Source organism: Mastigoproctus giganteus, chromosome 14, assembly GCF_048544385.1.
Source record: "Mastigoproctus giganteus isolate SK-2022 chromosome 14, ASM4854438v1, whole genome shotgun sequence".
Lineage (NCBI taxonomy): Eukaryota > Metazoa > Arthropoda > Arachnida > Uropygi > Thelyphonidae > Mastigoproctus > Mastigoproctus giganteus.
The window spans coordinates 84,907,548-84,935,536 of NC_143588.1; the positions used below are offsets into that span (position 1 = coordinate 84,907,548).

The 27,989-nt window shown below is 38.3% G+C and overlaps 1 protein-coding gene across 4 annotated transcripts in view; it reads left to right on the forward strand.

Moving 5' to 3' along the window:
- Cul1 (cullin 1) overlaps positions 1-27,989 on the forward strand; it is a 440,744-nt gene that overhangs the window by 104,227 nt on the left and 308,528 nt on the right. For all 4 annotated transcript variants that reach the window (XM_090389115.1, XM_090389118.1, XM_090389116.1 and 1 more), the window contains 2 exons: positions 9,533-9,622; positions 24,977-25,166. In XM_090389115.1, coding sequence (XP_090245241.1) covers positions 24,994-25,166 — 173 coding nt within the window. In that variant the 5' untranslated portion in view covers positions 9,533-9,622; positions 24,977-24,993. The remainder of the gene's footprint in view (positions 1-9,532; positions 9,623-24,976; positions 25,167-27,989) is intronic.

The following is a 27,989-nucleotide window of genomic DNA, read 5'->3' on the forward strand; positions in this document are numbered from 1 at the left end:
CCACACTCCTTTGGAGACAACGACCCACCCAATGGAGCATCCAACGGACCGCGCCTAGGAAAACGTGGGCCAAGCAAGTGGAAAATGACTTGAAGAGCCGACGTCTCGACCTTAACCAGGCCAGGACTGACGCCATGGATCGTAAGGTATGGAAGAACATCACAGAGCAAGTCCAAAACCCTGCGGCACCTACAGCAGCATACTGGTTGCGTGGCCAACCGCCTCCCCCAGCTGCCAGCTAAGGACCAAAGAAGAAGAAGAAGACTACTTGCACAGCAGCTAAAACAAAACTGATTTACAGACAACTTGTACCTACCATACAGAGACAGGTGAAAGTATGAATGACTCATTTATGTGAAACATGAATTTTTGGGATAAAGGAAAATCACTCTCTCCTAATTCTTTAATAGGGAGCTTGCAGTAGAAAACAGGTTGACCAGAGCCAATGTCCACGTCTGAAATATGCCTTAATCTTTGCCAATGGCCAAGGACACATAGATAGCAGTTGCCCAGCGTGACTTCTCGGTACAGTAAATGCTTTACTGGCAACACTAAATTTTGGAATGCTCTTAAGAATTAAACCCTTTAGCTATTAAAAGCTAAAGTGATTAATTCTTAATCCTTTTAGCTCTTAATTCGTGCTTTCTACGGCATCAGCTTTTTGCCTGAAGGCCAGAGGTGTGAACAATGCGTAACCACGTCACTCAAAATCAGTTTGTTATAGGGAAACTATTTTCAATGTAATGACCAAGGGGAAATCAAAAAAGTTCACTACATAGAAAAAATTCACTATATGGAAGTTCATTAAAGAGAGGTCAGACTGTATATACAATAAGTATTTGTAAAAGAGTAAGATAAGTTTACCTCAGTATGATATGTAGAACACTTCTGTATGATACTCTCCAGAAATTAAAACAAAACCAATTAAAAATTCGAAAATTTTACATTACAGTAAAATATAATTAAAAAACAATTTTTATTTTTTTATTATTTTTTACTGTAATGCAAGTTTTTGATTTTTTAATTGGTTTCATTTTAATTTCTGGAGAGTATCATGCGGAAGTGGTGTGTGTATCATATTGAGGTAAACTTCTCTTATTCTTTTACAAATATTGATATCAACATAGAACGTATTGAGCATTACAACTCTGGTTCATACTATACAATAAGTAATATAGAGGCAATATGGAAGAAGTGGGGAATAAATAGCGAAGAAACAAATGTACGTATAGTAATTGTATTCACCATATAGTACAAGGAAGCCAGAGGCTTTTACTGCACGGGTAAAAAAAAAAAAAAAAAAAAACCAACAAGTAGATAAGAAATACAAATTGTATGCTTCCCTCCTCACACAGGTAACTATCCAGGTGACCTCTAAATTTATTCAAACTGTCAGCCCCAACTACCTGCAAGGGCAACTTGTTATAGCAATCAATGACTCGCTGGCTAAAAGAAAACTTCCTGCAATCTAATCTAAACCTCATCCCCTGTAATTTGAATTTATGAACCCTAGTTCTTAAATTCTTTAAACATAGTAGCAGTGTTTTGATAAGGTGCTGCTGGTGGTTTCCCACATGTGTGCCATAGTACTCTTGTGAAGTATGCAGAACCTCTGTAAAAGCCAGAAAAAGTGTTATGTTAAATAAAAGTGTAGTATTGGGTTCTGTTATGTTCTGACTTTTTTAGCTGCAGGGCCCCTAGTGGGCTCCATGTTGCTTGCCACCACCGCTGGGAGGTGAGCCAGGCTGTCCACAGTACTCTGGCTGCTCTCCGTCAGGGGTAGCCTGAGCTTAGCTTCATGATGGAGGTTAAAACAAAAAAAAAAAAAAAAAAGAGATGGTGAGATTGAATGGGGAAAATAGTACGAGGAGTGGGAACGAGGAGGAGGAGGAGGAGGATGAGCATCCTCTAGCAGGGCAAAGAGGTGGGAGGAGAGAAGTTGGAATTGCCCCTGGCCAGCCCAGCTATTGCCAGGGAGGTCTGCAAAGGAAAGTGCCATGATGGCAAGCCAGATGTAAATGGCACCTGACCAACCCAAAAGTATTCAGGTGCGAAGAGTTAGTGTCGTCAGTTGGATTGTCCTGGAATTGGTAATGTGTCTCAGGTGGGTAGAACACCTTCTCTGGAATACACCTTGAGCGAAGTCACTGTGAGCTATGTGGAAGTTTTCTTCCACGAGAAAAAGGTGCTCAGAATTTTGGAGATTTTCCTGTATGATAGTAAATATAGTCTGGTTGTCATCATGCTGGGACAGAGGTACATGACATGTTCCCAGTTTTCTTCATCAACACAGACACAATGAGTTTTCTTCATTTCCAGGTGTGATTAATTTATGTCTAAATGGGCCATGCTCTGTAAGCAGGAACGTGACCTGTATCCTGGTGCAAACCAGGGAGGAGGCTTTGGGTATGTTGGTGATACAGTTGGAATAAATTTTTTGGTTACAGCACCTTTTGTTGTCTAATCCAGTGATCTTGCCATATTTCACGTAGTTTGTCTGCTATTCTCTTTACTTGTTTTGGGTTGTTTGCCATGTCAAGCTGAATGCCAGTGACTGTGCAAGGGATCCCTTTTATGAGTTTATGGTATAATCTGCTCTTGATGACTTCAAGCTGGAGGGGCACACAGCCAGCCAGCCAGCCAGCCAAAACCCTGGAGAGTGAGGGTGCTTACAGTGCAACAAGCTCTTGTGATAGTTAAGAGCACAGAATGTTGGATAGAATCCATTTTTTTTTGCAATTCCTGTCAAGGATAACTCTGACACACCACACAGCTGCACCGTAGCAAACTATGGGAAGGAAGATAACTCTGTAGATGAGAGAGTGCTCTCTGTTTAAGCCTCCCCCCCCCCCCCCCCCAGTGCTTGGCTGATGCGAGCAATCATGGCTGTGTATTTTCTTATCTACTGCAAGTGGGGAAAAAATGTTAGCGTTGAGTCTATCAAGTTTTCGAGGTATATAATTTCAGAGTGGAGCCTGATTGGTCTGTTTGTGATCTTGATTGTTGGAGGTCTTGAAATCTGCAAGGTTCCCTTCAACAGGATTGACTTGGTCTTTTCTCAGGAAATGGGGAGTTGATGTAGTGCAGCCTAGTCCTGTAGTTTTCTGATTTCATGGTTGGATCTGGATTCTAGCTGTGCCCTTCTCAACATGGACTGTCAGGATGAGGTCATCAGCAAAAGCCATAGAGGTGGCTTGCTCAAGGTCCATCCCCATGAACTCGTCCAGGACAATAGACCAAAAGAGTGGTTCCAAGACAGAGTCCTGAGGGCAGCCCTGTGTAACTTGCCTGGTGAAGTGCTGAAACTTTGCAGCAACAGTAACCTTTCTGTAGGTGAGGTATGACTATGCTTTTATATAAGTTGGTTCGGATGTTGATCTGACAGAGCCTCCTAAGGATGCTGGGCCACCATCAAAACCTCCCTCGAAGTCAAGTTATTGCCACAGAGTACTTGGAATCTGTGGTTGTAACTGTAGAGATCCGGTGGTGAATTGCATCTACTGTACTGGTTCCTTGCTTGAATCCGAATTGGGTCGTTGAAGCTAGGTCAGCAGCTATATAATGGCTGTTGAGTCTATAAAGTAGCAGTCTCTCCATCAATTTAGCTAGCCGATAGCACTCCTCCCCTATGGGGAGGAGTGCTATCGGCTGACTTCAGTTTTCTGGTGGTTTATCTGGGCTTTTCAGGATTAATTTAAAATAAGCATTCTTCCAGGTTGAAGGAAACTCACCACATCCAAGGTACCTATTGAAGGTGGCGAGCATCCACAGAGGGTAGTACTCTGCAAATTTTTTAATGATATCCACCTCCAGTAGGTCATGCCCTGGAGTTTTACCTTCCTTAGTCTTGTGGAGGGCAGCTTGAAGTTTATCCATTGTGAATGGTTCTTCAATATTGTCTGAAGAGTAGTCACTGTTCATGGTAACACTTTGTTTTTGGTTGTAGGTTAGAAGATCACTGTGATTGGGAAAGAGCATGTTTAAAAGATTCTTGACAGAGTCTTCTCAAATCATGGTAGTAGCTCCATCTGGTTTTGTAGTCACATTTAAAGTTTCCCTTATGGGAAGCTCATTCATGACAATGCAGTACACAAGTCCCCAGGGTCCTTATTTCCTGTTGCCAGGAGGCTCTTTTGCTTTTATGTATTGCCTCAGACTTTATAAACTTCCCTGGCTGTGTCCACTTCTGTCTGGGGTAGTGTGGCTCATTGGAATTCCTTTCTGGTACAGTGGACAGCCTTTCTGAGATTACCCAGTTACATGTTCTGATCTGAGGGATGGATTCAGTGCACTTGAATGGTTTTGGTTAGTGTTGCAGTGCGTTCTGGTGCACCTTGAGTGATAAGAGAAGTGTCTTCAGATAGTTTTCTGTTGAGGGGCTTCTTCAAAGGGAGTCCAGTTAGCTTTTTTCATGCAAAAGTGAATAATATCCTGCTGTATAAGTGGAGCTCTGTCAACAGTCGACAAAGAGAGAAGGTGATGGCTCGATCGTTGGATGTTGTCCAAGATCCTTGTATTCCATTCAGTACATTTTTGGGCTATTGAAAGGGTGGCCAGAGTAATGTCTATTGTGCTCTCCCAAAGTGTGGAGCTGAAGGTAGCAAAATTTCCAGGCCAATTGAATACCTTCGCCGCTGCGGGTCCCAGGCTGATCAGGTGTGGTACTATGCTCAAGTCGAGAATGACAGCATCCATAGCGACAAGAATTTTAGAGCCAAGGAGTATCCAGAGCTGTCTGGAGAAGATGTGTGACTATAGTCATGTCGGCAGCCAGTCTAGAATAGACTGAAAGCATGTGCAGAGATCCCATGGCTGTGGAAAGTTCAGCGCAGGCACTGATAGAAGTGCAAAGAGAGGGATGTTATTTCAGTATTTTTGACTGCTATTGCAGCCCATGGGGTTTCAGTTGCACAGGATTATTCCTTAGTAGGAGGGGGTATCCAATTACATTGCGTATGTATGTATGAGGTTCCTGGATAAGAATTACATCAATGTTTTCTTCTTGTGCTTTATACTTGAGTTGGTCAACTACTGTATTTGCATGTTGCATGTTAATTTGAAGAAAATTTATCTCTGAGTATGTTCTGTCTGTGGGGTGTCTATCCATAGTTAGTTCTCTTTGGTAAGTACTCTTGGCTTTGATTCGTGGCACAGGCTGTATCTCTGGTGGAGCGGTCACGTGGCAGCTTGTTGCTCTTGCAATTTGCACAAATGGCGGGTTGGTTTTTGTTAGAGCATGTGATGAATTCATGCTCGTGTTGGGCACAATGGCCACAGGTTGACTTCTGTTGTTTACACGTATGCAACATGTGTCCAAACTTTAGGCATTTGAAGTACTTCGGGACAGGGACATGTTCTTTAAACCACTGGCAACCCCAGCCCACAAAGATTCTTTCCTGTTGGGTAAAAACATGGCAGGCTTCCAGAGATAATTCTACAATCCACGTATCTTGCTTGAGTTGGTTACCGTTGATGGCGAACGAGTTTTGGTACAGTACTTTGGAATAAGGTACTGTCTATGTGCTCCTCACTCAGGTGGGGAAGGAGGTTGCTATAGTATAATTCTTCTGTTAGTTCTTTGGGATTGATTGTTTTGTCAATGACAAACAAAATGATTGATGGTCCCTTAAGTTTGAGAACCTCTGCTTTTGGAGTAATGCTTGGGTTCTGCAGAGTAGAAATTGCCTCCTCCTGGTAGCTGTTTTTATGAAAGTCTGGATAAGTGTGTCTTTTATCATACTCTTGATTTTTAAGGTCTTCATTTGTGTCCTTAAAATTTGACATGAGAGTGCTTTTGACTGCTTCTTGTTATTAGTGGAGTTCCTCAGGGTTCAGTGTTGGGTCCGTTGTTGTTTTCGGTGTTTATGAATGATATTGATGATGGGATATCAAGTTTAATGTCCAAGTTTGCAGATGATACAAAGGTTGGTAGGGTTGTTAAGGACACTACTGACACTATGCTGCTGCAACAGGATCTGGAAAGGTTGAACAGATGGGCTGAGAGGTGTCAAATGAAGTTTAACATTGACAAATGTAAAGTACTACATATGGGAAACAGTAACCCCAGAGCAACGTATCAACTCTGCGGTACTACACTGACAGTGGTGGAGAATGAAAAGGACCTGGGGATAATTGTGCAGGCAGATATGAAGTTCTCTGAGCAGTGCAGACGAGCTGCAAGAGTAGCTCATGGTGTCTTGTCAATGATAAAGAGGAATTTTTCTAGCAGGGATAAGGAGGTGATTATTCCCTTGTATAAGGCAATGGTTAGGCCACATCTTGAGTACTGTATACAGGTCTGGAGGCCTCATTTCAGGAAGGATGTGGAGCTGCTGGAACGGGTACAGAGAAGGGCAACAAGATTAGTGAATGGAACAAAGGGTTGCTCTTATGAAGAAAGGCTTAAGTTTTGCAAATTACAGAGTCTGGAGACTAGGCACCGGAGAGGTGATCTGATAGAGGTGTATAAGGCTTTAAATGGTTTGAGCATGCTCAATGCCAATGGGATTCTTTATCTTGCTCAGAATAATCAGCTCAGAGGGCATAAATTCAAATTGAGGAAGGACGGATGTCGGATAGATGTGCGGAAATTTGCCTTTGGCCAGCGGGTGGTTGGTTGGTGGAACCGACTTCCATCACTTGTTGTTGAAGTTGATAGCCTAAACAAATTTAAAGCTCAACTGGACAGGTATTTCGAACGAACGGAGGGGTGAAATGGGAGTGGTGTGTGTGTTTTTTTTTTTTTTTTTTGGCTGATGCTGAATAAGCTTGCTTTCTTGCATCATATGCCTCTACTAATGCTAATGCTGTTTCTAGCTTTGATATATCTGCGGGCTTTACTAATACCACATGTGATTGCTGGTGTAGACTCTGGTTTCAGTGGCCTGGCGAATCTGTTCTTTAACAACAGCAGGTGGTGCTGACTGTTCTCTCCTCAATGCCTCTGATTGAAATGGAGACGTTGTGCATTTTATTTTGTGGTGTGCATTTCAAGTTTAGCTGTTAGGTGCTTTATCTGTATGGAGGTGTAAGATTATCCCCTCCATCTTGGACTATATTTCTATGATGTCAGCCATAGTGGACACTTATTCTGTTGGTTAGCTTTGCCATATATTTTTCAAGAGTATCTCTAAGTTGGAGGAATTTATCGATCAGGGATCCCTTGGAGTTCATTGTTTATCTTGGTGTCATCTTTTTCATGTTCCGTGGTAGGTGGGGAATCCATACAAGATTTTATGGTTTTTCTTTTGCTTTTCCTTTTACTGTCTGGGACTTCGTATCCTTATGAGCTGTCTCAAGGTCATGAGGCGTGAAATCCATCTGACCCGAACTGAGGGATTAGCACACTCCTTGTCATTGTACTCCAAGTCCAAATTGGACATTATTGCACCTGGTGTGAAAAGTTTCCAAAATAGCAATTAATAAGTAATCTGGATTAACGAGTCAGTAACTACACAGTTCTGTAATATTTCTTGAGCAAAGTAAAATTGTGTCGCTTTGTTCGATATGGGATAGCAGTAGGGAAAAGCCACTATATATAGACCTTAATTAACATAGAGGGTTTTCCAAGTGAAGAGAATTTTTCACTCCAAAGCATGGTTCCTGAAATAGCAGTGAGGGGGGAACAAAATGGGGGAAATGCAAGAAGGTCATTTTAATACATCTCTGGCATTCCCCTCCCTGAATAACTCCTCGTGTAAATGTTGATGCAAAATACTCTTTCAGTTTGTTAGCTACCTGAGCAGGATCATCAACAGTTCAACCATCTATATCAAATGGACCAATCTGATTCATCCCCTTCCTTCTAGAGTTTAAAGTAAAAAACTCTTTTGCTGTTTTTCTTTGCATACTTTGCCAAACAATTCTTGTAATCTGCCTTTGCCTGCCTAACTTCCTTTGTGACAATTACAGACCTGCTTATATCTACCATAGGCTTCTGTGTCACCTGTTAATTTATATGTATCACATGCATTTTTCTTCTCTGCCACATGTCTAATTTAGCATTAGTATATGATGCAAGAAAGCAAGCTTATGCAGCATCAGCCAAAAAAAAAAAAAAAAAACACTCCCATTTCACCCCTCCATTCGTTCAAAATACTTCTCCAGCTGAGCCTTAAATTTTTCTGAGCAAGAGGAAGAATCCCATCGGCATTGAGCATACTCAAACCATTCAAGGCTTTATACACCTCTATCAGATCACCTCGCCCATGCCTAGTCTCCAGACACTGTAATTTGCAAAACTTAAGCCTTTCTTTGTAAGAGCAACCCCTTGTTCCATTCACTAATCTTGTTGCCCTTCTCATTTAGCAGCATTAAACATAGCTGCCACTTCTAACCATCTTTGAAGTCTGTTCAAGTCCTCCTGAAGGAGCGCTGCTTGGCACTAATGACTCTGCCAACCTTTACGTCATCTGCAAATTTTCACATCACACCTTCTATCCCTTCATTTATGAAAATGAGAAACAGTAGTCCAAGAACCGATCCTTGAGGGACTCCACTCCTGATGAATATCCATTCTGACCAATCTGAAGAATATCCATTAATCCCAACCCTCTGCCTTCTGCCCTGCAGCTTTTCAGCAATCCGTCTTAGAATTATACCAGTTATCCCACCCCATTTAAGCTTATACAGTTAACCTCTCATAAGTGACTGAGTTAAATGCTCAAATCCAAATAAACTGTGTCAAAATTGTTCCTAAATCCAGCTCATGAGCAGTTGGCAAAATAGCCTACTGAGTTAGCTAGACTGATTTTCCCTTAACAAGGGCATGTTGTGCATTCTTCATAAAATCATATCTATATAAATTTTCCTGGATTACGCTCTTAATCATTGCCTCTAAGATTGTTCCTACCACTGAAGTCAGACTAACCGGTCTGCAGTTACCAACTTCACTCTTAGAACCGCTTTCATGTATTAGCAATGCACTGACACTTCTCCAATCCAAAGGAATTTCCCGAGTCCAAAGATGCTCTCATCATTAACCTTAATGGTTCAGTGCACTCACTCAAAACTACATAGTATATGCATCAACTCTGGGTGCCTTACTAGCCTTTATGCTCAAGTGTTTGTAATAAACAATCATCTCCATTTATGATATCACTAATCTCTCTCTCACACACAATTCCTTCAGTAGGTTTTGTCTAGTAACAGAATTTCAAATATATTTTGATAGTTGCATTATAAGCTGCTTTAATTGATGCCATTATATTTTAGTGTTGAAAACTGCTTTCTGGTTAATTAGATAATCTAATTAACCAGAAAGCTGTTACCTTTGTTGAAGACAGAAAAATTAGTCAGAAAACTTGTATAAGCCTTGAACATATGATAAAATGTATTTGAAGTAGTTTTATTAATTGCATTAGAAAAAATAAAACATGACAGAAGGATCTTTTACCATAAGTTTCTCTTTATGATTTAATCTGTGATTTAGGTGTTGGTAAAAGAAGCTGAAACAAATTTCTTTTTATATTTTAGTAAATATGATTTAATATAAATAGTGATGTTATTTTCAAAATGTTTTGTTTTCTTTTAGATAGGCAATAAATTCATGTTGGCGATAAACAGAGAAGCTTTTGTACTGCATATCTTTGATAGAAAAACAGTACTTTGGAGACTAACTTTGGTAAGCTTTTAATTCTTGAACTGTTACATTTTTCCTTTAGTGTAAAATGTAAAATTTAAATGTTTTCTAGCTCAACTGATTATTCTGTACTATGTTCCTGATTTAAGTAGTATACCAATAGTAAATTCACACTTCGTGCATTACTAGATGAAATTGACTCATTGAAGAAATGGGTAGATACTTTAGAGCTGTAATGCCCAGTCTTAAGAAGGTCTGCACTGGAAATTTTGGAAGACACTTTGGACTATAAGGAAATGTTGTATGATTTTGTTCTGTTAAAGCCAATGAAAATAGTCTTTTTAGGTTATGTGCTTCTTTCAGATAAGTACTGTTTCTTTGCAAATCAAGCACAAACCCTTTTGTCAATCTAAAAAGAAATATTTATTCTCCCACTGTTTGTTAAATATAAACACTCAGTCAACTATTCTTTTTCACGTATATATTTCCAAGCCAGAATTAGGGGTGAACCACATGATGAAATAACCTTTGAAAAGAACTTAGCTGAACAGCAACATTTGTACTTAATAACAATGTTTATTAAATTTATATTTAATTATGAATATCGATAAAAATAAAAACTTGCTATTTTAACTTCTAGAAATTATTTCAAAGCATTTGAAATTGTGTCATATGTATGTCAAAACATTGGGATGGATTCTTATGTCCAAGCAGCCATGATGCTGACTGATGTCATGCAGAGCTATAGTTCCATATTTAGCCCTTAGGATATCTAATTTGACTAGTAATCATTTTCATTTTTAAAATTCTTTTGCAGACCAGATAAAACATTGTGACAGACTAGATCTGGTTTGCAGGCCATAGTTGGAGCATCTAGCTCTTGGGAACTGGGAACTTGTCAGGGATTCAAGTGTTTGGTGACTTACCAGGTGGGGGCCTCTGTAGCCAGGTGGGAAGGAGCATTAGTGCGTATCACATGCTTCTTGATTAGACCGGGGTTCGAGCCCGTCACCTCCAAATATGGAAGATGCGGAAAGGTCAGGGAATGACCACTGCATATCCTGGAGCAATATGGCCTTAATTGCTAATGCTCCTAAAAAAAAAAAAAAAAACTTACCAGGTAATGCACTCCTAGGCTTCAGAATAGAATGGTTAGATGCATACCACTCTAGCTCAAAAGGATTGTTTTACTGTGAGACAATTGTTGGGGAACACGTGTAACATTTTTTTGCAATAAAGATGTCTGCCAGGAGCAAAAATTGATGAAGTAACAAGCAGGTTTTCAGATTAAGGGGTCTAAATAGAGAATTATTATGAAGGAGCTTCATGTAGGAACTAATATCAATTGCACACTAACTGATAATTATGGATTAATTCTAGACTTGAGGGGCTCTGCAAGGCCTGGGGACAAGGTTTATCAGCCAGACATTCCTTCTACCCCATTTGGTAGAAGGAATGTCTTTTGTAAAGAAAGAATACATTTGAAGAAATCTGGTGCAAGGGCTTTTCTCATTATCATTGGAAAGTGTTAAAGGTTCAGGAATACTGCTGTTTGGAGGGATAGATAATGTTGATATGTATTTAACTGGGTGAAAGTACTACTTGCACGCCTAAAAAAAGTCTTGTGGCTGCAAAGGCTGATATTTATTCAGCCAATGGGAGAAGAGAGTGGGGCAATTACGTCACTACAAATGTAATTAATTATTGACAACTGCCTCCATAATGTTCATCAACCTTGTGCAACTGATTTACTGTCTAACATTTTATGTTCCATTGTAACATTTTATTTTTTTTATTTATTATTATTTTTTATTATATTAATGAATATTCTATATTTGTAATTTAGTATTGTATTGAATACTTGGAGTTCAATACAATACTAAATATTGAATGTATATTTGTAGTCTAGTATTTTGTAAATATTTTAAATATTTGTATAGTTTGTAAATATTTCAGTTAAATATTTTAGTCCTATCCTTTCGGATGCAACAATATTCCTCATGTATTATGGAACCCGAAGCAAAGTGACCTATGTAAACGCAGGTAAATAATTACATAGTGATATTGGCTGAAATCCAGTATAGTATACATCAGCAGGAACTTCAATGAAAGCGAGGAAGACAGCGATAAGTGAAGGCACTTCCCTTTTCTAATTGTTTTGTGTCATTGAGGAAGGGGGCTTACCTTAGGTAGGGTGTTTATTCTGCCATCCTGCTGTTTTAAAATGGGAAAATGAGTTCCCTATTTAAAAACAAAGGCAAATGTGGGGAAAAGCACCCTAGGCATATCAACCAAGGAGGACAGTGGGTTGGAAAAGCAGTGGCATCTGCCAATCACTGCTTTATTCCTGTCAGTTTGTTGAAATATGGGAGTCACAACTTCTCAGTCACTGCTTTGCTGCTTGCCGCCATGTTGGAGGGTGTACACTGTTCTGGAGTTTTGCCATGATATTTATTCGACCTTGAGAATCCCACACACTACAGATGCACTGGTAAATAATTACATAGATTATGTCCTGATTAGATATCGACCAGTGTGTTTTGACAGGTATGTCTTTTATGTAGAAAAGATTTGACTTACTCCGTATATTTTTACATTTCACGTAAAAAAAAAGTGTAAAAATTCAAAGTTATCCTCAGAGAGAGAGAGAGAGAGAGAGAGAGAGAGAGAGAGAGAGAGAGAGAAAGAAAAGAATGATGATGATATCTAGCTCAGGACCCTTGGAGTGCCAAGCCCATACTCACCAGATGTGAGCCCCTGGAGTTATTGTAGAGATGTGTTGAGAGCAACGATGTTTTAAACAAATGGTGGGATGCTAATGTTAGGGAAGTGAGCTTAAATAATTTTAAGGATATTTCAGGGTAGTAAATAAGTCTGAATTGCATCTATAGCAATTTCAGGAGTGTTGTCAATAAAATAAGACAGTTACAACTCCTGAATAATGAGTTTCACTATTGTATATACAATCTATTTCAGAAGGATAGGAAATGCTTTTGATAAGAAGTCCTGCTTCTTATCAAAACCAACCTCATTACAACAAAAGCATTCCCAGAGTCAGAGCTTACACAGTCCAGCATAGAAACTGTGTGCAGTGAGGCACTTAGAAGCAGGGGGGAAATGAGAGTAGGGAGACAGGGTATGGACTGGAAGTTTGTGAAGAGTATGACAGGATCTACATGCTGATGGAATAGGTGGACAAATGTTAATGCCTTGTTATGGGTGATTTCAATTTGTTCCTTATTGATTGGAGCAATTGGAAGCTCACCAAAAGTGACCATTTTTTAAATCAGTTAGATGATTATTTATGTCTGCATGCCAGGTAAAGCATTAGACAAAAGAATAGTCTGGATCTGACAGCAGAGTTAAGTTGGATGATGAAGAGAAAGGTAGAGTCCTTGTATATTGGAATCAGAAAAGCCTTAGATAACCCAGCTGATATTGCTGATGAATTGGATGGGTATTTTATTCTCAGAGAGTGATCACTCTCTGAGAAGAAAGCATGTTGTGTAGCTGGCTCCTAAAATTTAGCATACTGAAATTACAGAAGATATTTTCTTACAAAAACTTTTGAATATAAAGACAAACAAGGTCCCTGGAATTGATATATACCCAATAATTCTGAGGGAAATTGAAATAGATTGCATTGAATTATTAAAATTAATTATAAGACAATCATTGGATTTGGAGATGTACCAAAATATAATACATGAAGGCAGGTTGAGAGGCAAATTGGATAATTGCAGATGAGTCATGCTGACTTCATTGGTAAAGAAAATTAAGCAATACGGGGTCATATACATATTTCATATGATATTTCAAATGAAACGTGGAATGGTTTGGTAAAAGGAAAATCTTGTTTTAAATGGTCTGGTTGGCTATTTTGTCAGCTACTCTTGAGTTGGATAAGGAAATAATTTTGACATTTTTTGAATTTAAGCAAGGCATTCTGTCCCATTGGAGGTCACTTTGTAAGCTAGAGCATGTTGGGATCATGGGCAAGAATAGATTGAAGGGTGGCTACAGAATAGCAGGCAAAGGGTTGTGGTTAAAAGTTACCCTTCGGTTGGGCTAGTATTAAAGTGGAGACCCTCTGGGAAATGGTACTGAGACAACTGTATCTGATTTGTTAAGTAATAATTACCAAGGGATACAGGGGGGAAAGAGAGAGAGAGAGAGAGATTTAAAATTTGAAGATGATGGAACATCTGCTTTTTTTGACTCAGTTTGACCTCTTCTCTGTCTCACATAGTTTCTTGTCTTTTTTTTCAGTAATGAAGTTTTTCTTTTTACCAAAAAAAAATTAAAAATATATTAAAATCGGAATATTAAAAAAATATCAAGCACTGCCCAATCGGGAGGACTTGAACAGACTTCAGAGATTAGCATTAGTAGAGGCATACGATGCAAGAAAGCAATCTTGTGTAGCCTCAGCCACAAAAAAATAAATAAATAAAACCCCTTCCCATGTCACCCATCCATTCACTCTAAATGGTTGTCTAGTTCTGCCTTGAATTTATTTAAGTTGTTGACGTCCACTACAACAGATGGAAGTTTGTTCCAACTATCAACCATCTGCTGGCTAAAGGCAAATTTCTGCACATCTATTCTACAATTGTCTTTCCTCAGTTTGAATTTATATCCCCTCAGGTGAGTAATCTGAGAAAGAGGAAGAATCCCATCAGCATTGAACTTACACAAACAATTCAAGGCCTTATACACCTCAATTAGATCACCTTGCAGGTGCCTAGTCTTGAGATGCTGCAATTTGCAGAACTTAAGGCTTTCTTTGCCACAGCAGCGAATTGTTTCACTCACCAATCTCTTTGCCCTTCTCTGTACTCTACCAGCAGCTCTACATGCTTCCTAAAATGAGGCCTCCAGACCTGTATGCAATACTCAAGATGTGGCCTGACCATTGCGTTATACAAGGGGACAATCACCTCCTTATTTCTGCTAGCAAAATTTCTGTATGTCATTGACAAGACCATGAGCTACTTTTGCAGACTGTCTGCACTGGTCAGAAAACCTCATATCTGACTGCACAATTACCCCCAAGTCCTTTTTATTCCTCACTACCCTGAGTGTAGTACCACCTAGTAGATATATTACTCTGGGGTTACTGCTACCCATATGCAGTACCTGATATTTGCCAATGTTAAACTTCATTTGCCACCTCTCAGCCCATCTGTTCATCTTTTCCTGATCCAGTTGCAGTAGGGTACTATCATTACTGTCATTAACAACCCTGCCAACCTTCATATTGTCTGCAAACTTGGACATTAAGCCTGATATTCCTTCATCAATATCATTTATAAATATAGAAAACAATGATGGGCCTAACACCGAACCATGGAGGACTCCACTAATAACATTAGTTCACGTAGAGCAGTGTCCATTTATTACCACTCTCTGCCGTCTCCCACTCAACCATTCCTTTATCCATTGCAGCAGCTCGCCCTTAATGCCATACGGCTCCAATTTGTACAGCTGTTTTCCATGTGCAACAGTATCAAAAACTTTCCTGAAATCCAAGTACAGGTCGACCATCACTAATCTGGTAGCGTTGAGGCCTGTGGGGTGCCAGATAAGTGAGTTTGCTGGATCACCAGTGGTTATTTTCGCACACACATTTTACCCAACAGCTAACCACCTACCTTTAACACGTTGACTGCCAAGCTAGTTTAAGAAAATAATTCCCCGGGGGCCAAAAAATATTTAGGACATAATTTGATTAGTAATTGTAATGTCAGTGTTGCTTTTTTTTCACTTAAAATATATATTAAAAAAGTATTTCTTTATGTCGCATATATGTGGCCAACGTGGCCACATGTATTGGTTACTTTATTTCTTCAGAGCCTTTTCGGCTACATACGTGTGACACTATTGCGGAATACATAATGAGGTCGTTTGTGATTAGTTTATTGAGAGCGCTGCAATAAAACTAATTATGATAAAATAAATTCTCAAACATCGCAGTAAGTTTGTCAGTATTGTGAGAGATTTTGTGAAAACAAGTTCATTAGCACGCTGTATTATCCATCATATTGCATTGTGTTTTTCCACAAGTTTGTATAAGTGTGTTGTAAAAAAAAAAAAATCTAAAAAGGAATGTCTAAAAGAAAATTACTAAGATAAGAGGAACTGAGAGAAATTGCTGGAATTTACAATTAAGCAGAGTTAAACTTCTCACAGACACACCGCTGTTGAGTTTTTTCAGAAGTTCAACTTTATCTGTTATGGACAATGTACGGTGTTTGCGCTTTACACCACAAGAGGCACTTCCTTTATGCATTGGAACCATGGCTCAGCCTAAATGTGAGCAGGTTATAATAATATATGCAGAAAAACAAGTGGGAATGGCTTGCCAGTGTTTACGAGTTCATGCCAACAGCTGATGCTGCAACCGATGCCACCAAAACAGTAGCAGCAGGTCAGTGCGCCGACCCGGGAAATTTGAAATTTCGTTTGCAGAAATTATGTCCGAATTAGTAGTGGAACCGGATTAGTGATGGCCGACCTGTATATGATATCAAAATTATTTTTTGTGTACAGTTCCTTTGTGACCACATCATAATATCCAGTCAGATTTGTCAGACAAGACTTCCCCTTAACAAACCCATGCTGTGTCTGAACTATAACTGCAGTCTTGTCTAGATGATCCTCATTGCTTCTTTAGCCAGTAACTCCATTATTTTCCCTGGAACAGAAGTTAAACTAACTGAATCCCACCACTGCATGTAGGTGGTTCTGCATAACATCTTTAGCCAGTGACTCCAATAATTTCTCTAGAAAATATGTTAAGCTAACAGGTGTGTAATTACTCATGTCACCTCTTTATCCCCCTTTGTGAATTGGGAACACATTTGCACATCTCCAGTCCATAGTAACCTTCCCTGATTCTAAAGATGCTCTCATAATTATGGCTAATTGGCTAAGAGAACTTCATATCTGACTGCACAATTATCCTGACCTCTTTTTTTTTCATTCTCCACTACTCTGAGTTTTGTACCACACAGTTGGTACCTTAATCTGGGATAACTGCTCCCCATTAGCATTAGTAGGGGCATATGATGCAAGAAAGCAAGCTTATGCAGCATCAGCCAAAAAAAAAACACTTCCACTTCACCCCTCCGTTCATTCGAAATACCTGTCCAGCTGAGCCTTAAATTTATTTAGGCTATCAACTTCCACGACAAGGGATGGAAGTCTGTTCCACCAACCAACTACCCGCTGGCTAAAGGCAAATTTTCGCATGTCTATCCTACATCTGTCTTTCCTCAATTTGAATTTATGCCCTCTCAGGTGATTATTCTGAGCAAGAGGAAGAATCCCATCGGCATTGAGCATGCTCAAACCATTCAAGGCTTTATACACCTCTATCAGATCACCTCGCTGGTGCCTAGTCTCCAGACACTGTAATTTGCAAAACTTAACTCTTTCTTCGTAAGAGTACCCCTGTGTTCCATTCACTAATCTTGTTGCCCTTCGCTGTACTCATTCCAGCAGCTCTACATCCCTCTTGAAACGAGGCCTCCAGATCTGTATACAGTACTCAAGGTGTGGCCTGACTATTGCCTTATACAAGGGAATAATCACCTTCTTATCCCTGCTAGAAAAATTCCTGTATATCATTGACAAGACACCACGAGCTCCTCTTGCAACCCGTCTGCACTGCTAAGAGAACTTCATATCTGCCTGCACAATTAACCCCAGGTCCTTTTCATTCTCTACCACTGTCAGTGTAGTACCACAGAGTTGATACGTTGCTCTGGGGTTGCTGTTTCCCATATGTAGTACTTTACATTTGTCAATGTTAAACTTCATTTGCCACCTCTCAGCCCATCTGCTCAACCTTTCCAGATCCTGTTGCAGCAGCATAGTGTCAGTAGTGTCCTTGACAGCCCTGCCAACCTTTGTGTCGTCTGCAAACTTGGACATTAAGCTTGATATACCATCATCAATAACATTTATAAATACAGAAAACAATAATGGACCCAACACTGAACCCTGAGGGACTCCACTAATAACATTAGTCCACGATGAGCAGTGTCCATTGATTACCACTCTCTGTCTTCTCCCCCTCAACCACCCCCTTATCCCTAGCAGCAATTTGCCTCCCATGCCACACTGCTCCAATTTGTGCAGCAGTCTTCCATGTGTGACAGTATCATATGTGAAGTACCTTGCCCATATGAAGTACCTTGCATTTGTCAATATTAAACTTCAATTGCTACTTCTCAGCTCATCTACCTACTTTGTCTAGATTTTGTAACATTCTCAGCTCATCTACCTACTTTGTCTAGATTTTGTAACATTCTCAGCTCATCTACCTACTTTGTCTAGATTACATGCAACATAATTACTGTGAAACAAGTTTCATCTCCATTAAGCCTGATATGCCTTCATCAACAGTTAAGGACTTGAAGTTCATAACACAGTTTAAAGTGGTATGACAAATAAGATCATCATTACTTAAATGACCTTATGCAATAAAAAAAGTTTCCCAAAAATGAGTAGTTTCTGCATTCACATGTTGCACAGCCACTTTAGAGATGGTTAAAAAACATCTCTGAACATTTTTTAAAATCCTTGGATTATTTTCAATAAACTTATAGTTGTTTTAATTTGGCATCAATTGGCATTACAGTTAAGTAATAAAGTAAAATAATCCTTATGGGGGTATAAACTCCAAAACCATTTTTCTTTTCTCTTGACTAGTGCTAATATCTGTGTTTTAAGCTTCTTCGTTCCTTTTTTAATTTTAGTACTTCGTATCGACTTTGCTTTTGTTTGAATTAAAGTGCTGTTAAACTGAGCATCCTCTTACCATTGGTCAGATATCCACATACAAAAATTTCTCTTTTCAATTTTCACAGCTATAGTGGAAAAAATAGATTTTGCACATTATTTTATTTATTTTTATTTTATTTTATTTTATCACAATTGATTCTTACAAAGCACGTGCAATCTGCATTATATATTCCTTTTTCAAACTCTAATTACCATTTTTATTTTGATATTTAATGTTTTCATTGTTTTCGTAACACTCATGTTGTTTTGTTTATTTATGGGTTACAGTAAGGTTAGTAAAATATGCATATTATGATATGCATATTTTGAATTATATAAAAAATTTTGGTGAAGGTAAAGAAAGCCTGCACAAGAACGACGAGAAACGTCTGATAACTTATGTGGAAAATTAGTTTCCTGATACAGCACTCTAGCGCTGCTCACTCGGTAAACAGACGGTAGGTGTTATCGGTCTTGAGCAAAGTCGAGAACGATATATTGATTGACAGGTAGTTGTGGCAAACGATGTGTTGATTGGTGCACGAACACAACACACGATAACATTGGTTTAGTATCCCTTTAGCAGCACTAATGGTAACTTGTCCTAATCGCATATGCCCTAACCTTTTTTCACCATTACAGTATTTCATAATGGTGAAAAAAAGGTCAGGTTACCTCGACTTGAATCCCATGGGAGCTTGAACCCCTCCCGAAGTGGAGGGGGAACCTAATCTTTTTCTTTATGACTGTATTTTTATTTTCTTGCTCAATAATATGCCCTAATGGTGAAAAAAGGTCAGGTTACCTCCACTTGAATCCCATGGGAGCTTGAACCCCTCCCAAAGTAAGTGGAGGGGGAACCTAACCTTTTCTCTTTATGACTGTATTTTTATTTTCTTGTTCAATAATATGCCCTAATGGTGAAAAAAGGTCAGGTTACCTCCACTTGAATCCCATGGGATCTTGAACCCCCTCTCGAAATGGAGGGGGCTAACCTAACTTTTTTTCTTTAGAATCATGGGTGAACTAGCACAAATTTTTTATTAACAAAATATTAATTTTTTATTATTGTACTTTTATTTTTAAAGATACTTGTGTGGATACACACGTATCATAATGTCAATCAGCACCTTAAAAGATTCATTGCTACTATTACCTGTTCACCATTCATTACAAAACTATTATGCACCATTCTTTACTGGTAAATACACATCATATAATGCCAACCAATGACTATACAGTAGCTTGTCATCTGTCGTGCCCACCACCAATCATTTCATCGTTTGCCATGCCTACCTGTCAATCAATATATCCTTCTCGATTTCTGCTCCAGACTGACTGGAGCACTAACACCTACCGAGCGAGCTACTAACACCTACCGTCTGTTTACCGAGCGAGCAGCACTCGAGGACTTGAAGTTCATAACACAGTTTAAAGTGGTATGACAAATAAGATCATCATTACTTAAATGACCTTATGCAATAAAAAAAGTTTCCCAAAAATGAGTAGTTTCTGCATTCACGTAATTTTTCGCGTAAGTTATCCAATGTTTCTCGTTGTTCTCGTGCAGACTTTCTTTACCTTAGCCAAAATTTTTACACACAAAAGAAAGTGGGCTCATGCACCACCATAAACTGAAGTGATGTTAGTCAGAAAAAGAGCGTAACATGGCAGTGTATAGATTTTGTTTGTATGCTTGTAGCTTCGAATTTTTATGCACTTAATGGCAGACAAGGCATCAGATAAATACAGGCACTCCCCTATTTACGTAATATTTGACTTTACATAAGTTTTTGCTGGCTGGTGAAAACTGGAAAAAAAAAAAAAAAAATAGATATATATATATATATATATATATATATATATATATATATGGAAACATATTTCACATCTGTAAGGATAAATGAAGGTTTTGTGAAAATATTGTAATGTGAACCCAATAACATGTTGTTGGTTTTTTTTTTTTTTTTTTTTAATTCGTTCCAAGTCCTTGAAAGTTGAAAATTTTGCTTTATTACTAAGCTATTTATCTCTCTAAAAGGTCATTTGTATAATGGAGCATTATCATATTTTCTGTTATATGAATCAATTTTGAATGCCATTGTTGATATTTTTCTAAAGTGCTGTTCTGGAGGTCACAACCATAAAACAGTAAAAAACAATTTACAGAACTCTGTTATAAACAGGTAGTAAACTTGATCTTATTGCATTTGCAATAATACCGATAACTACAATTGTATGGGTTTTTACGTTATTATGGTGAAATGTGTTTTCCCCTTCAGTGAAATCTTCATTCCAATTTACGTATTACAATGATGAAGGGAAAGTGCAAGTGATGGTAGTGCCAGGAAACGAAACAAAATTGATTTAGAAATGAAGATGAAAATGGTTAAGAAGTCGAAGCAGGACAAAGTTTGTCATCTATTGCATGGGAATTAGGTCTCGCTGCTTCAACAGTAATACTATTTTAAAGGACAGTGCACTCATAAAAGAATATATTAAAGGATTAATGCACTTAAGATCAATAGTGATCACAAAGCAGCGTTCAGGTGCTATATCAAAGATGAGGGGCACTATAGCCATAACAGCTAATGCGCCAATAAACAACCATACCACACATACCATATCAAAGATGGAAAATCAGATTCAGAAGCGAGTGCCCCTGAGTCTAATGGCCATTCAAGCAAAAGCAAGAAGTATTTATGAAGATATTAAGGATAAGTACGGCGAACCCCAAGCCAACTTTGTGGCAAGCAATGGGTAGTTTAATAGGTTCAAGCATTGCGCTGGTTTCCACAACGTTAAAGTATGTGGTGAAGTTGCCGGTATTGATTCTGCAGCTGCAGAGAAATTTTGTGATGTGTTGGAAAAAATTATTGTTGAAGGTGCTATTTCGCTATATTTCTAAGCTAGTTATCTCTCTCTAAAAGGTCATTTTTATAATGGAGTGCTATCATATGTTCTGTTATATGAATCAATTTTGAATGCCTTTGTTGATATTTTTCTAAAGCACGTTTCTGGAGGTCACGACCATAAAACAGTAAAAAACAATTTACAGAAATCTATTATAAATGGGTAGTAAACTTGATCTTATTGCATTTGCCGGTAACTACAATTGTGAGAGAAAATCACTCTCCCCTAATTCTCGAACAGGGCACTTACGGTTGATTCAAAGTGGTGTCCAACCTATGACCAGCGAGGAAAGTGAACTAAAACAGCATTTTAAATTTTGTTAATTATCAAAAAAATTCTCATTAAATTTTTTTGTTCAGTAAATGTAATTGTGTATTGTACTTATAAATTTTTCAAATATTTCCAGTTTTACTTTTACATGCAACAAGATATGGCAGATGTAACCCACTAAAGAAATCTAACTTTGAATTTTTTTGAATATGGCCCCTGTACAGGAAATGTTTGGACACCACTGCAGTAGAAGGTGGACCAGAGCCCATTGGAAATCTTGATCTGCTCACTGCAGACCAGCGCAACTCCTTCGTATGTGGGACGGGTGGTCGGACAGTTTTCACCAGATACCACTAAGTTGTAGAATGGTAATACCTTCAGCTCTCTTAATTCGTGCAGCAGCACTAACTGCCTAAACTGCCTGAAGGCGAGAAATGCGAACAGTGCGTACTGAGTTAATTCTCTCCTAATCCGTTCGCTATATGAAAATTTTCTCGCTCAACGGAAACTATTTTAAATGTAACTTCCAAGGGGAATTCAAAATAATTAAACAGAGGTCCGACTGAGTAATTTAGAATTATAGAAATGGTTATACAGTTTTATATAGAAAATATCTTAATAGTAGAGTGAAAAATGTAAATTTAGTTAAATAATTTTAAGCTTATTTGAATAGTAGATAAACATGTGAAAAAAATTTACGGACTATTACAAATTTTGAAGTACACTGCATCCAAATGTCACATGTCACTGTTAATAAAGGTGCTGGTACACCGTACCATTGTGTACCATCACAAAAAAAGCACTGGAAATAACAATACCACCGTGCGTGGAGGTGTGGCCATTCTAGTAAACTCAAGAGTCCCTGCTAAACACATTCCACTGCAGACTTCCTTAGAAGCAGTAGCAGTATGTGTCTCCTTAGGAATCATGTTAACAGTAATTTAAATCTACTTATCACCAAACAAAGAATATACTTATGACCTAGAACTTCTGCTACAGATCCCTCCTCCATTTTGTTTATTTGGAGATTTTAATGCACACCACCCAATCTGGGATTCCCCACATACAGACAGACGAGGAAAAGTTCTGGAATCGCTGCTTGACAAACATAATCTAACACTGTTGAATACTGGTGCTGATACGTACATTCATTTCTCCACTAGAACAACTACAGCTGTAGACTTAACAATCTGCTCTCCAACATTGTATCCACTCATCCTCTGGACAATCCGCTAAACAGTGACCATTATCTGATAATTTGGGAAATCCAAACTACTAGAATCCCCCAGGCAAATAATTCCCGCTTAAAATGGAAATTTTCTAAGGCTGATTGGAAGTTATTTGCTTCAAGTATCTCATTCAATGATGAAATTATCAAATGCCAATCCATCGATGATGCCACACAGCACATCACATCTCAGATTCTAAATGCCGCAACCAAGGCCATACCAAAAATCCGTACTGGTTCTTTTAAACATGCCAATCTTTGGTGGAGTGATGCGTGCCAACTTCCCAAAAAAGAGAGAAACAGGGCATGGAACCTATTTCATAGACAGGTTCAACTATACTCTTAGTTGTCTAGATCTTGTTGTTCTGCTGCTATCCATTCTCATAACATGACCCAACGAGAGAAATCTCTGGCTCTTCACAGATCTGACGATGTCTACACCCTGAATAAGATGGTCAAGTTCATGGTTCATTCTGATCCTCCAGGATCGATCAACATCTTGTACAGGTACAAAAACTTTTCGTAAAATTCTATGCTCAAATAATCAACAACTGCTCATCTTTACTCGTTCAAGTCCAAGCTTCACAACTATGTGTCACAACTGGTCTAATGAGGCTTTTATGTATTCTTAATTTTAAATGTCTGTTCAATACGCTGGACTTTAATAGTTTCTCACGTGCATAGAAACATCTGTTTCTACTCAGGATATCGGACTTAATTTCGTTAGTAATAGAGTTGGACTGATTATTATATGCGAACCTAGGTAGGTAAAATTCTGAACATGCTCAAATGAGAAGCGGCTGGTTCTTAAATTTTCAAGGTTATCTTAAATTCTCTACCATTCACCAGACTTCCATATATTTTGTCTTTACTTCATTTATCCTAAGTCCTACTGATAATATCGACATCATCAGCCTCTGCACAAACTTGCATTGTCTTTTTGTACCTGTTGTGCAGTCACTTGTAATTTTCTGACAGCCGTCTCCAAAACAGAGTTAAATAACACAGTAGAGAATGCATCGCCTTGTCTAACACGAGCGTTAATGTTGGAGGGGGGGGGAGTCATCTTGTTGTCAATTCTCACCACTGCTTTAGAGCCAGCCAGCATTGCTTTTATGAACATAACAATCTTTGTAGGTATGCCAAAGAGAAGGAGATCATTTATCATTTTCTCTCTGTTGAGGCAATCAAAAGCTTGTTGAAACCTATATATAGGGAATATATCAAAAATTAAGTGTATATTGTACTCAAATGATTTTTCCTGTGTCTGCCTCTAAAATTGAAATCGGTCAGTTGTTGAGTGATTGGGTCTGAAACCACACTGATATTTTCCAATGATTGCCTCTGAATATGCTGCCAATCTGTTATAAATAACTCCTGACAAAACCTTGTAACACTCAGTAATGTAATATCTCTATAGTCAGAACAAAGCAGTGTTTATCACCCTTCTTATGAATCGGCTGTGTGATTGCAGCCGATTCATAAGAAGGGATTTTCATCTGGGATTTTTGACTCTGACCATTATGTATCAGATTATGTATTCTTCTCCATAGTGTTACTCCACTGTTCTTGAGCAACTCTGCAGTTATTCTGTCAGCTCCCAGTGTTTTAAAATACTTTAAGCACTTAACTTTTCAAATTTCTTTGAAGCCATGGTCTTCAATGCACATTTATACTGTATAGTACAATAGCTGTTTTGTTTCAGTCCTCTCTCTCCTGTCAACATGCTCTCAAAATATTCTTTCCATGCACATGAGAAACTATTGCAAGTCCAGAGTATTGAGCAGACATTTAAAATTAAGAATATACCAAAGTCTCATTAGACCAGTTGTGACATGGATGTGAAGCGTGGACATTAACTAGTAAAGATAAGCAGTTTTGAGTGTGTTCAAGCATGGAATTTTGCAAAAGGATTTTGGATCCACAGCTAGGATGTGGGTCCAGAATCTAGGATGTAGAAAGAAAAGGAGAGAAGCTTTGAGGAGGAAGGTTGACGAAATGGTGGAACATTACAATAAGAAGCAATGTAGAAAGTTTCATAAGAAGATTAAAGAAAGTATATAGGAATTCCAATCAAAAGTTACTGCATATAGAGATAATACTGTACTTAATAATAATACTGTAAATATAAAATATCTTAGCAATAGTGAATTAAGTATTAATTTAATTTAAAAATTATTAAATTTTTATTTCAGTTCTTATAGCCTTCATAATGTCGTCTCCTGGACCTTCAGCCTTCAACCAAACGGCTAAATCCCAGAGTACACATGGATTGAAGCAAATTGATCTAGATCAAATTTGGGGTGATCTGAAAGACGGTATTGAACAGGTATATATGAACAAGCATCAGAATATGTCGAAAACAAGGTACATGGAGCTGTATACGTATCCTCTTTTTATATTTTAATTTCTTTATTAATTTGCAGTATCTCAACAAATCTTAACTTGGCAAAGTGGCAGGGCAGTTGCTTTTCAATAATGATGACCTGTGTTAATAGTTAATTAAAATTGAGTTTTTTTACCTACCTAAATTATAGTTAAACCTTTACTGCAATTGTTTTTGAAACAAGTCTTTACAGATTTTTCATAATAATTGTGTGTAAGAACTTGTTAGGTTTCCTGCCACTGACTTAGCAATTAATTATTGATGTGGACAGTGGCAGTTGTTGTGAAATGCTGACATTGATTCAGTATTGCATTTTTGATCGTTACTTCTGTGATTTTTGCCTAACACTGAAGTCAAACTTGACTGGTCAGTATTTAGCTCTTGGAACCATCTTTGTGTTGGAAACACGCTGTCACTTCTCTAATCCAAGAGAGGATCTCTCCTCAGTCCAACGATACTCTCATAATTAACCCGTTCAGTGTTCTCTCTTGTCACCCCCTTTGTGCCATCAACTTCAGAAGTCTTACTCACCTTTAGGCTCAGAAGTTTTTTCTAATAATAAAAGTGATGAATATTTTAATAATAGAATAAAAGGAAATATTTAGGACAACTGAATATTGATAATTTAAATTCATTATACAGGTCAAGGAAGTATTTTTCATCAGAAAAAAAATGTGGACTAGATAGATCTTTGACTCAGATTTCAAATCTGTTTTTGGTTTTCGTCTGGCACATCTAGTTTTTGTAATGAGACTGATAATACTGTACACATACTTATTCAGCCATTCTACATGATTATAATTATTAATTTATTATTTTTGAATATACATTTGTATTTATGTAATTGTTTGAATATATCTATATCCTTGTTTCATAATAGAATAGAATAGAATCTTTAATTGCAGCATGATATACAAACAATTAGTCCCATCACGGCAATGGTGGTGCCAGGGGTTTTACAATATATATTTACAAAAGAGATACACATGAGAGAAACATATGTTACATCAGATTACTGGAAGGCAACAAGCACAGTTCTACATTTTCAGTTCGACGAGGATTCCCTTCCTGTATTTTTTATTGTTGACCACTTCTTGGAGGTTCCTGTCGATGGCTTGCAGTGAGGGCAGCATTTGCTTTGGCAGGAATCTGTCGGTTATGGTTTGCTAGTGGCTGTGCTGAAGACCGGAGATAAGGGTGAGGAATGCGCCAAGAGCAGTGATCTCAGAAGTTTGGCGCTGTAATTTTACCTGTGGCCATCTTGATGGTGAACAGAAGCCTTCTTTCTCCTATATAGGATCAGAGCCTGCACAGTTGAAGGGCATCTGCTAACTGCATTGATCTGAGAGCTGGGGGAAGGTGAAGTTTGGTGTTAGCCCATTTTAGAAGTCAGAATTCGGCAGAGAATATCCTTTTAATGTTGGATTCGGCAGCCGAGGCCCATTTCTCTTAAGAATACAGTGCTGTCGGATATAGGTTTAATACGATGTATCTTTTTACCAGGTGTGGGTAGTGATGTGGAGCAGCTGTTGTTTGGCGACCCAGCATAGTGGGTTCAACCTCAACTGTATGAGGTTTACATGATCGTTGAAAGATAGTTTGGAGTCAAAAACGACCCCCAGATCTTTATGCATTTGAACACTTGGAACTGAGGAGCCATTAAGCACGGGTTCCAATGTTGTTGGGCTGCCCTTTAGTGAATAAATTATTTGTGCCGATTTTAGGGGGTTGATTTGGAGATTGAAAGTATTGAGGTAGTCAGCCATGTCCTGCAGTTTGCTATTGATTTGCTGAGTGGTTTCGGCTGCTGATTTGGATGGCGATATCTTAGTAAGGAGCTTGACATCATCAGCATATGCCATCCAATTGCACTTGTAGGTCACAAATGACATCATGATTGCTGAGAAGAGAACGCCAGACAGGATCCCCTTCCCCCACCTTTTGAGGCACACCGGCAGTTATGTGACACGTTCCGATATTTAGAACAAGGTTTCTCTTGGATAGGAGAGATTCTAGGAACCAGAGAACATCGCCGCTAAAATTGAAGTAGTTTTCTAAGAGATGTAGCAGATTGGGTATATAATTTAATTATTATATTTAATTATTTGTTATAATTTAATTATTTGATTATAATTTGTTTAAGATAAAACCTCTGAAATACATTGTCATGACTCAAAAATGTAAAAATTATCCCAACAAATTCTGCTACATGCAGATCTTTCCTAACTAAATCACAATGGCATGCAGTCATGATGGATATTTAGAAAATTTACCAGTTATACTTAGGTGACCAGAATAAGGCATGTGTGCCACATGTTATTTGTGCCAGCCATTTGAATGGATTGTGTGACTGGCTGAACAAATAGAAAAAGTCTATGCTGTTTGCCATCCTCATGTTATGGAGGGAGCCAGAAGCCGTGGTGGTAATCATTCCTTTTATGATGTGAATGTAACTGGATTCTCAGCAAGGAATAAACAAAAGATTATTTATACAAAGCTGAATTTAGCAATGTGACCAATCCCTCATAATGACAGTATGCCAATTCTAGTTCATCCACATTTTTGACTAGATTCTTTAGAAGATGAAATGGAATGTTACGGGGGTGCATTTAATGGATCCTGAGTACACATCTGACAAAACAACGTTGGAACCTGAGCTGTGTTTGCCCAAAATGAGTTTTAGGGCCTCATTAGAGATTCAGCCCTCTCCAAAAATTAAAGCCAAACTTCTTGCCTCAAGACTAAAGTAGAAACAACACTTGGTTAAGAAGAATGACATGTCTAACTATCAAAAGGAAAATCAAGTTTTGACAACATTCTTT